The 11776-nt window shown below is 46.6% G+C and overlaps 1 protein-coding gene across 1 annotated transcript in view; it reads right to left on the bottom strand.

Annotated features, from left to right (window-relative positions):
- HMG20B (high mobility group 20B) overlaps window positions 1-11776 on the bottom strand; it is a 16837-nt gene that overhangs the window by 4777 nt on the left and 284 nt on the right. Inside the window, exons 2-5 of the mRNA XM_025208325.1 lie at window positions 1874-1979; window positions 1207-1410; window positions 146-266; window positions 1-37 (exon numbers count right to left, since the gene is read on the bottom strand). Of these exons, the coding sequence (XP_025064110.1) occupies window positions 1-37; window positions 146-266; window positions 1207-1410; window positions 1874-1979 (468 nt within the window). The remainder of the gene's footprint in view (window positions 38-145; window positions 267-1206; window positions 1411-1873; window positions 1980-11776) is intronic.

Raw genomic sequence — 11776 nt, 5'->3', positions numbered from 1 at the left:
TTAAGCAGGGGGTTCACAGCAACAGAGCCAGCATCCTCTAGGAGCAGAAAGGAGTCATGGGTTACTCATCTAGTCCCACTGCTGCCAACATACAGCCCCAAGAAGGGGAACAACCCCATTATTCCTTGTGCCCAGCATCACTGACCTTTCTTGATCTTCTTTTCCTGGATCTTCTCCGTGCACATCTTGTAGGCCTCTGACTGCTGGTACTCTCGCAACTCCTTCATGTACTGCTGCTTCTCCCGCTCTGCCTCGTCCAGGTACCGCTGAAACCACACCAGGGTTAGATGCTCTGTGCAGAGCCAGTGAGGTTCCCAGGACCACAGACAGGAGAACAAGGTCACAGACCTTGGCCCCCATCTCCCTCTTAATAGGGCCCAGCAGGTGTTACCATAGACACCACTGAGAAGCCTATCCCAGCACACAGGGCTTGTTTCCAAGCCCAGTTCTGTTTCCACAAACACCAATGGCAAAAATCTCTGTTGACTTCAATGGCAGCAAAACCAGCTGGAAGTGTTACTCTCAGCTTTGGGGCTAGCTGATAGTTGATGCTGAGGCCCAGTGGCGAGGCGTAGGAGATGCACTTGCACCCGAGAGCACTGGTGCACCCCCTGAAAGCCAGTGCTCCCCAGTTAGGTGACGGGCAGGCAGGAGTGCCAGGGGCAGGGGGGCAGGCAGGAGTGCCAGTGCCCCCCTGTGAGCACCGGCCGGGGAGTGGGGGTACCACCCCCCTGTGAGCACCGGCCAGGGAGTGGGGGCACCGAGGGAAGCACTGCTGGCAACTTCATGCTTCTGGGTTGGTGCAATCAGCCGCGAGGGAACTCTCCCCCACCTCGGGTTGGTGAGATTGGCCACGGGGGACCCCCCCCCGGTCACTGACTCGCTGCTGGGGGGGGGCATGTGCCCCCCCTGACTCAGAAGGCACCAGCTGCCCATGCTGTGGCCTACAGCAGAATGGCTGGTCAGGTGAATCTCAGGTATGTAATCCCTGTAGCCAAGGCAGAGGACATATCCCAAGCCTCCTGCAGCAGCAGATTAGGTAAGCACTATGGACTGGGCTCCCTAGATGTCTTCCAGGGGACCCTGGTTACCCCTTTCTAAAGCACCTACTGCAGCGTGGCTCTTGTACTGCACCCATTGCCACAGAAGTTTCCCAGATCCCATTTGCAGGTGGCCTCTCCCCTGGGAGCCTGGTCCCTCCCACACCTGTTTTTCTGAGGGTTGGAGCTTGCTCCACTCAGCTCCCAGCATCTTGGTGATCTCGGGAAAGGGCAGGTCAGGATGCTGCATGCGAATCTGCTCACGCCGTTCATTTAGGAAGCGAACATAGCCCGTCACAGGGGCTTTGGGGCCATTGGGTAGGATCTTCTTCCTCTTCTTCCCTTTGGGCCAGCCCCTCTTCTTCACCGGCTGGTGCCCGAGGGCAGGAGAAAGACAGACATGAGGATAAATATGTACAAGCTAGACTGGAGCTCACTAAGCTACTGGGTACAATGGGGAGAGAGGGACATAAAGCAATGCACTGGCACAGAGCTAAGCCTCCTCCGTCCTGAACCCTTTGTTTTTCAGGTGATTTGAGTTCCTGGACTCTCTTCTCAGCCCAGTGTTGTAGCCACAAGAGTTCCCCCTTCTCCTGTATCCATGGCACAAGGCCCTGGGATGTCTGGGCTGCATGGTAACGAAGGCAGTGTTATTGAGAGCTCAAGGATCTTGCACGTGGGCAACAGAAAAAGAGCTCCATCTAGGACTGGCATCTGCTTCCTGCAGTGCTGTGAACCCTAATATCCCACTGCTGGGCTACTGTATGGGAACCAGCATGGGAATGGCCTGGCATTTTTGTCAGAGAAGCCAGACTCTGAGGCCCAGGACTCACCTCCTCCTCGGTGTGGGGCTTCTCAGTGCTTGTGCGGGGAACCTCCCCCTTTTCTTGCTTGATGGCCACCAGGAAGTTTCCATGCTGGGCTTTGCTGGCAGCATGTCTGAAAACAGAGAGCTAGAGTCATCCCGGGCTGGAAGGAAGTCCGGAGGCACTACTGGGAGGCAGCACCTCTTGCAGGGAGAGGCTGGGAATGCAGGAACTGAGCTTCCCACTTATCCACCCTCTCCACACTTGTCCACGGCCTACTGAGAGAAGCCAGAGATGAAGCAAGCAGCATGAGCCATTCCCTCCCAAAGCCAGAGCTCCCCTACTGTTCTCTATAGCACGACCAGCTGGAAGCACAATAAATCTGCCCAGGACCAGGTAGTCCCCTGGTGTCCTGGAGTCCTCCGTGACACCATGCATTAACTGGTATTAACAATTACATATTCCTCCTTTAATTTGCTGTTAAGTGAGTCCCATATCAGCCATTCCAGTATTTCAACTGACAGGTCTATAACGTACTCAGGTCACTTTATCATGTTCACATCCTGCCCTGGCACTGGCTGTCTTCCAGCCCTCTGAACTCCTCAGTACTCTCAGACTCATTGGAAACCAATGTAACTTCCCAGACCTCTTTGAAAACCACTGGACACCATTTACCCAGACTTAAAAATGATCTACCTCAGGAAGCTACTCTTCAATATGCTCCTGAGTTACTATGGGAATGAAATGTATTTCCTGTGATATGAGGACATCATCAGTTCCCCCCTCTCCAGTGAGCACAAGGGAGAAAAAAAATGAATCGCGTCTGCTTTTTCTGCATTATTATAAAAAATTCTACCATTTCCATCAAGGAATAGATTAAGGCCATTGTTTAGATACTGCTCCTAAAATACCTGAAAAACTTTGCTGCCAGAGATTCCTCCTTTCACTTCCCTTATACATGTTCTACAGTCCCTGACTTGATTCAAATTCATTACCAACAGAATCTCCTTCCCTGCATTTATTATGGATGGTTTTAAGATTTTCTCATTTTTATAGCTACAGCCAGTATAGATGTACTTCCTTTATCCTTTTTACTCAAAACAAAAGCAATCAAGCCGCAACCACTTATTATGAAGCTATACTAATTTTAAGTTCTTGGATTGACTCCTCTTTATCTATCAAGCTGTCCTGCAATAGTTTCCCCCTGTGCGTTACATGCCATGTTTTGGGGTCTGCATACTGTCACCTCTGATAGATGCAAACTCCACAATTTTAGTTCTGACAGCATGAGGCCTCTGGGATGTGTCACTCAGACTAACACCCCCCCATGATAACACCACCTCTCCCTAAGCATTGCAGGTGGGTGCTTACAAAGCTGGTTATTCTACTGGGACCTTTAAAAATAAGCTTGAATGTGCTGCAATGCCAAACTATGCATCTGGGAATGGGGAGTAAGTCCAGGATTTGGGGAGGGGGGAAGGGCAGGGAGACCATGCCCTGCAAAGCAACAACTCCAGAAAGGATTTGGTGAAGTGGTTTTTCAACTATGTTCAAGGGTGGTTCAAAGGAACCTACTGCTAGACTCAGGATCCCCCCCTGGAAAATGCCAGCTCTCAGCTTTCACTCATTTTGTAACTATGGAAAAAAATACCAGAGTAATTCTTCAGTTGCAATGAACTCAGAGAGACGGCAGCAGGTCAGAGTGGTTTTGACACGATGGATTCCTATTTGAAGCTCCTGGGTTTGTCTTGCAAATCGTGTGTGGGAGTTTGCACACCTAACAGTGCTAACTGTGCTTAGCACTCCACTGTCACCCTTAAAAGGAGCATCTCATGGCAGCCGAGGGTGCCACATCACCTGGTTTAGAATCACTGGCTGCGTCTACATGAGACGCTGACTGCACAGTGGCTCATTATTACTGCACAGTAGCACTGTGTGGCACAAATGTGTGTAACACGACATTAATGTGCAGTAGTAATGAGCTACTGCGCAGTTGGCATCACCTAAAAGCTGTCTGTAATGAGCTACTGCACAGTCAGTGTCACCTAAAGCCATCTTCTCTGAGAGACAGGCCCTAGTCATGGTTTCTGCTCCAACCAAAGTTTTGGGAATTCACCCAGCATTATACATGCAGCTGAGTCATTTCATTCTGCCCCACAGTCTCTATGGCCAGAGTGGGGCTTTCTGAATATGTTCAAAAGGGAAGTATGGGGCAAGCATAGTTATGTAAATTGAAACAAGTGTGAACATTACATAAGTGCCAAAAACTGCCTTTATGTGCTTAGGCACATAAACGTGAAACAGGATTTGTGTCTCAGTCTCCAGTGACTGTAAACTTAGAACTGACACAAAGAGTTCAGGTTCTTCAGAAAGCCTTGGGAGACAAGATAAAGCATCCTGGATGCGGTCCAGAGAGCTCAGGCATGGAGAGAGAGGCTGATGAGGCAAAGAGAAACATGAGATAAAGTTTTTAGCAGAAAGGGTCAGATTCTGAGAGCACTGGGTTGCATTAGGTTTAGCACTGAATGAGAATACAGAATGGCACTGATGTGTAGGAAAGGTTAATTCAAGGGATCTAAGGATCACTCAGAATGAAGATGACAGAGGAGGGGCAGTGGGAAAATATGGAGTAGGTCTCAGCCTCCCAGCTGCAATAGCTACCACGGTCCAGTGACACAGTAGAGGTGCAAGCAGAAATAGGCCCTTTCCGGGGAGTGAGCTGGAGAATGAGTTGTTAGTCTCAAATTCCACTTGATTCAGCCAAAAACGTCTACATGCAGAGACAGGATCAGAAGAATGGCTTGTTACAAACCCTGCAGACCCTTTCATAGGGCCTCTCCTCCTATTTTTTTTTTAACCACCCCTGAGAGCAATTTTATCTGACCAAAATCTCTGCAAAACTCTGACACGCTCCACGAGCACGGGCATTCTCTTCAGAGCAAAAGGAATCCTTCACAGCAGCTCTTTCTATCTCTAATTTAGAAGCAGCAGAAGGGAGAGGAGGAGCTGCAGAAGCTGATGGATAATCCAGAAGCGATCTAATGAATGGACAGCTCGCAGATCAGGTGGCCACAGTCAACATGAAAGGCACGAGGATGCACTTGTTAGAGCAGAAGGACATATGAAAAAGGGAGAGGGTATTACAGTATATGCTAGGCATACATATGGAAGCCAGATGAGTCTGGGCTAGAAAAGAGAAGGAATTATGTGTGTTGATAGATAAAACACTAGAGAATTCACTTTAGGACACACATAAAGTAGGGGTAAGAGTTTTGAAGACGTGATGAGCGTAGAATGAGAATCCTGATTAGACACAGCCAGATGCAGTAGCAAATTTGAAGTGATGTGGGAATCTCCCTGCGAGTTTCATGATGAACTAAGCACAGTGTGGACAGCTTGTGATCTGACAGCAGAAGATACTTCCCTGTGCTTGTTGAAAATCTCACTCCCTTATTTGTGAGAGAAGGTGGAAGTGCTAGTGAAAGAGCACACCACAGTGAGTGAAGTTGTAGATCTGTAACAATATCTTAGAGCTATTTAGCAGAGCAATAGGAAAACATAACAACGTACAGTTAGCCCCATTTCCCTAAGGATCCCCCCAGAGTGGTGAAAGTGGAAGGACCAAGCAGGAAGAATCTTTCAAGGGCCAAGAAGGAAACATCTCTCAAGGTTGGTAGGGTAATGAAGAAGATCCAGGCTGAGTCCCCAAAATCACAAGGAGCAAGGCATAGACAAAGTTTGGGCACAGACTCTTGGGTTGGGATTTCAGTCAGCCCCTGAGCACACTGAGGACCCAGAAAGAAACTGAACACTGAGAAAAAATTCAAAGTGTGGCAGGTAAATGACAGGCAGAGAAATAAAGCTCCAGTGTGTGCGTCATCAAGACAAAGCTGCCAAATTTACAGAGTTGTCTGACTGGTTGTAACAGCCAGAGGCCATGATCCCTAAGAAGGTGCTTGCTGGGGAGGAACAGCATCCTAATGAACAGAATAGGTGCCAATGGGTCCTCTGTAAAGTAACGCCCATTGTAGGCATGGATGGAATTGGCACATCTTCATTATTAATGGTGGGAAGGGAACATCACTTTGTCTTACTAATAGCAGCCTGTCTCAGCATAGTTCGTATGAAGACTCCATTACAGTCCAACCTCACCATTTGGAGAATGCAGAATCCCCTCCTTGTTTGCAAAGAATCAGGTAAAGTTGCACTGTCTTGTCCAAATTTAACTGAGCTGGGCAACTTGTCAGTGACTCATGCCTTTGCCTAGTAAGCATGCCTGAGCTGTGAAATCTTTTAGAGTCTGATTTTCTTGCTGCATTATACGATGTGGAACCAACCATACCAACAAGCTGCTGTGAGTTGCATTCTCCAGGCTTTAAATCATTAAGCAGTAACAAGTTTAGCTTGCTGCAGTGTTGAATGGGTTCAAAAAGCACAGCCGTGTAAGGTGGAGGGCATTTTCACAGACCACGCTTTTAAAAAGGATGTGCAAAGGCTGGTAAAAAGCATCCAAGGCTTTTGTTAAGCATAGCATGATGCTGGGCAGCTGGCCAAGCCTGTTTTGATCTCTGAGCCAAATATTCCCCCACAAAAGCAGTATCCTTTCCCTGGTGAAGGTAAGCCTTATGTAGGACTTTTTTCCCCAGTATCTCCAAGTGATTTTGCATTTCATTAAAGCAGTGAGCTGGCAGTTCTCAGTCCTACCACAGTAAACTTTAGGGGAAAAGCAAGTTTCTTTCCCCTTTCCTTCTAAACTTGCCTGAATTTTACTGGTCTTTTGGATTTTTTATTCTTTTGCAAAAGATTTTAAAGTTTATTTTACTTGGAATATATGTAAGTATACTAGGGTTTTTAACTGTGATTGTTCGGTACATGTTTTGTTGTGTGCACTTTGTATGTCACGTACGTATAAGTATTGTCTAATGGTGTGTCTATGTCGTACACATGCTAAAGGCAGAATCCTGTTTCACTGTGCACACCCAAATGGCAGTTTCTGAGCTATGTTACTGCTATTTTTGGTGCTTATGCACAGCTTGCAAACCTACCTGAAGAGCAATGAGGACAAACGTCCACACGCTACTGAACACATGCAGTTGGCTGCACGCTGGCCTGGCAGATACATAAGGAGCTCTGTATAAGCCTACGCTGGCAAGTTAAGTCACAAACTGTACCTGGCAAAAAAAACCCCATGACTAGTTGGTGTTGGACAGTCTTCCTATTTCTCTCTTACAAACAAGTGGGCAGGGCACATGTCCATGAAGCAGAAGACTTGGGTTATAAGCCCCATTTCAAAAGAATTTGAACATGTGCCTTTTCTGACTTCTCAGCACATGACTCGGACTATACCACAGAGTAGGCAGCACTTAGTGGCCTCTCCAGTCCTTTTGAACCCGGCCTGCTAGGCAGCCAAAAGAGGGAGGTGTGTGAGGCCAGGAAAGGTGAACCAGCAAGGTGGTGTGTGGCTTAATGAGAGGGATGCTAGTTTGGCAGGGAGCAGGTTCCAGCTTGGATCTCCCCTCACCCTGTTCCCAATGGGGCAGAAACTTTCCCCAGTTATCTCTGTCCCTTTTACACAATGAATAATAAATGCAAGATGCAGCTCCTCAGCTTCAAGAGAAGGCTTGGAGAAAAGCTAAAACAACACCTAACCTGTGGCAAGGTGGTTCAAGTACAATGCCATGAAATCAAAGAGGAACAGGTTCAAATCCTTGCTGGGTGAGGAATACCTAGAACCTATGTCTCCTGCTTCCTGGGTGAGCACCTTAATCACCTGGTTACTGGGCTAAAACCCTAGAAGGTCTGTCTTCCTCAGGCTGCAGGTATCTTTGCCTGTTCAGGCTGCTGCATCTGGAGCAGAGAGGCAGGCCCTGCACAGGCTGCTATGTCCCAGGCTGTGGGGGTCGGCAGCACAGGCTGCTTTGCCCTGGGCCGTAGGGGCTCGGCAAAACTGGAAGTGCCACAGTTGGCACTTCCGTTCCGGCTTTTGCCTTACAAGCTGGTAGGCCGGTTAATAGAGCATTCCGGCTTGATAATACAGCTTTTACTGTAAATTGACTAGTCCTACACCATACATATTTACAGATAGAGATCTTTAAAAAAAAATAAATCCTCGCATAAATGTTTCCCCCTTCAACATTAGGCAAAAGTGCCTATAAATGGGTATTAATAACTATCATGTTTCTGAAACAATACCTGATAATAATTAACTTCTTTTCTTAAATGATCAGGTTTCCCCACTCTGGGTGAACACTGCATTGCTAACAGCCAAAGTAACAGGGAAGCAGCTCTCCTCTCTCTAGGGAGTACCCATGAGAACACAGGCAAACCCAAAATCTAATTCCATGCATAAACTGATAAATGTTGCTTGTTTTAATGGGTTACAGCAAAAATAAATAAATAAATAAAAATAAAACAAAAAAAAAATAAAAAGCACATCCCCTTTTGTCTCCAATCATCTGGGGTAGCAGAACAAGCCAGCTACACTATACAATTCATCCCAAGGAAACTGGTACTCCCAAGGAAACTGGGATCTTTTCAGTCCTTTCATCCTAACGGCCTTAAAAGTTACATCAGCTTCAGGCCAACTGCTCTTAGAGGTTATGACTGAAAGGCAGATGTACCTTCCTGGTCATTCACACCTCTGGCACTCAGATAGAGGGTTTTAAAATGGGTACGTACTTGCAGGAGCATCTGAATCAGTTCTACCTGAGAGTAGCAGCTAAAATGAGAAAAGCTCAGCAAAGGCATGTTTTGGTCAACCCCCCCCCCAAAAAAAACAACCCTAAAACAAAAACCAGTAAAAAACAAAACAAAAACTCAAAACCAAAAAAACCCCAAACCCAACACTTGGGAAACAGGGGACTTTGGAATGCCTCCATTCTATGCAGTTGCTGAGCACAATTTCTGTTATACAATTTAAACCAGCTAAGCCCTTTTCTGTGTAAAATTAGAAGTACTGGGAGAAAAAAAGTCTGACGATATTTATTACACAAATCATAACTGTTCAAGAAGGGATCTGTTTGATGCAATGCACCCCCACGGCTGCCTGACACGGCCTGCATGGGTGCCTGGTGACTGTCAGCACCCACTGCCAAGTAAAGCTCAGGAAGAACAGACCAATGAAGCTGAGGCTGGATCTAGTGCAGTAGTGGCACTCGGATCAAACACAGCATGTTCTCTTGTATACCACATGCCCCCAAATAAGACATGTCCCTTATTTTGGAAGAAAAAATATTCTTCCAGTCATGGCTGAATGCTGACTGCAGGGGAACCTGACTTCAGTGGTTGTGACTGCAAGATGGTTAAAGATGTAGCTCTGGTGCTGACAAGTGAATGCCATCTCCTCTCTCCCTGTGGCTGGTAGAGGGAGAAGCATGGTAGATACCTTGCAACAGAGTCTGTCTGCTTCGATACAAGAAGAAAAATTAGCTTCCTCTTTTAAGACATGCTTGCCAATCCTGGAGGGGTGATTTATGGGAGGAAAGCATGTGTGGTATTTGAGTAAATGCCATATTTGAGAGACCATGAACTAGAGCCAAGAAACAACCACTTCAGAATATTCGAAATTACTGTATTTTCTTGCATTCAATGCACCCTCAAGTAAATATGCACCTTGTTGTTGAAAGGCAGAAAGAAATTTAAACAACCTTTCCTTGAGAACCTCTGCAGGAGATTTAATTACAAAAAACAATTACAACAGGGAGAGGGAAAACATCCAGTCAGCAGCTAGGGCAGGGGCGGGCAAAATGCGGCCTGGGGCCGGACGCAGCCCGAAAGGACCTTCATTCGCAGGGCCCCTTAAAAATTTAGAAAATTAATATTAATCTGCCCTGGGCTGCCTGCCATGCGGCCCTCGATGGCTTGCCAAATCTTAGTAAGCATCCCTCTGCCCAAAATAATTGCCCGCCCCTGAGCTAGGGAGTCTTGCATGCAACGTTTGCTGCTTTATTTTTGCTTTCTCCTGACAGAGGCTTAAGCAGCAGAAACTGCTGTCACCATATTTTACAATCTAAGCCTCAATTTCTAGCCACTGGATTTTGGAAAGCAAGTGTGTTGCGTTGTATGTGAGAAAAATATTATATGATCAAGACAACACAGTAGCTCAGTGCTTGCAGTTTTGATTAAACTAGTTTAATTTATTCATGAGCCTATTGCTTTAAACTGTTTTTATATGAGGGGAATTTAAACATTGTGAACAGGCCAAACTGGCTTCTTGCTGTTCACTAGTCTCTGTTGATAAGATCATGACTAATCAGTAATAAGCAAGTAGCTTGTTTGTGCCACACCAAGTCCAGGAGTTTCCTTCTTTCAGGAAAAAGAGGGACTTGGGAAACAACTTGTTGGGGACAGAGCATGCTTCAGGACTATTTATGTGGAACCAATGGATTTTATTGTCCTTAAAGAATAGGAGAGTTGTGTGTTGTCCCAAGAAACCCTGCATTTAATCCCATGTTGGAAGGAATTCAGTTTAGCATAGGAAGACAGATTTACAGTATATGGTATTACTTACATTGTATGGTTATTTTAAAAAACCTAATTTAAAATTAATCTATGGACTGAGCCAACTCAATTAACGTGCCCTGCCAACGGGAAGCAGGTTTTAGGCATAAAACATAAAAAAAAACTCATGATGCCTTTGCAGGACATAGACATTAAGAAGCTTCATGCCAACTTGAAGAGGTACTGGTGTATTTATGATATTGTCCAGGTCACAGTGGAAGAGAATGCATAAAGCACATCATAAATTGTCTTCTGGGACTATTAGGAAAATGGCTATAGTAATCCTGCATCTAAATTTTGACCTATATCATGAAAAAGGGTGATGCACATTTCCAGAATCTCTCTGAGTTCCTTTCGCAGCTCCATTGCTTGTGTTTGCGCGTGACACGGATGTTTATATCCAACTGGCTGCTGTCCAGTACAGGTGACTTCGAAGGTGACATCTACAAGGAATGTCTGCAAGTCCCGTGTCTGATGGCAATTCACCCAGACTTACGCCTGGGAAACCTCACAAACGGCTCACTGCTCTAGAAAAGAGCAGCTCTCTATATACTAGCGTCATGTGCTTGCGGGGGGAAAAAAAAGGCTTGATTAGGAATCAGGATAAACTAAAAGAGCAGAAAGAAACTGTGCTGCGCCTGCTCCAATTCATTTGGTGGAAGGTCCCAATGGAAAAGGTAGCAACAGACAATGTGGGATAATGCCATGTAATCCCCAATCACAGGGAGTGCCTACATGAGATGTTAAACGTGTAATAGCCTATTACACGGCAGTAGCATGTCATGTCAAAAACAGTGCCAATACGCTACTGCACAGCAGTATCACGAAAAAGATGTGCTGTGGCACTAATGCGCAGCAGTGCCAATCACTGCACATTTAGCGCTTGATTATACAAGTACGAAACTTAACGTGCAGTAACTACGGTGCGTTAACGAACGTGCAGGCGCGCCCACAGGACACGGCAGCAGGGCGACCAAGCCAACGTTTTGATTTCGGCCCGAGTACGCCACGGCTGACCGCGGCACTGTCGCACCCGCTCTCGATTTGGAAAATGTTTGCGTAATTAATGTAGATTCAGGGTTTCAAGACGTGGCTGCGCAGAACAAACGGAGATGCAAGGGGAAAACGTGCGTGTAACGTTAACAGAAAGAAAGAGAGAGAGAAGGAGGGAAAGAAGAGAGAGGAGGGAAGATACTGGGAAGAAGCGCGATGGTTACAAATGAGTCTCAGGAGCTGCATTATGATTACTCAGGGTTAGCTGGGAGTGACACCGATAACGTTACTTGGGCCATTAAACCGATCAGAGGCAGAAGGAAGCGGCGGCGGCTGACTTCATCCAGGTAACAAAGAGGTGCGGTGGCATTTCACCATGCTGGAGCCCGCCCAGGAGCCCCGAGGGGGCGGGGAGCGGGCCGGGCTCAGCAGCCCGAA

The sequence above is a fragment of the Alligator sinensis genome, unplaced genomic scaffold (assembly GCF_000455745.1).
Source record: "Alligator sinensis unplaced genomic scaffold, ASM45574v1 scaffold103_1, whole genome shotgun sequence".
In the NCBI taxonomy this organism is placed as follows: Eukaryota; Metazoa; Chordata; order Crocodylia; family Alligatoridae; genus Alligator; species Alligator sinensis.
This window is presented reverse-complemented; position numbering and strand designations above follow the sequence as displayed.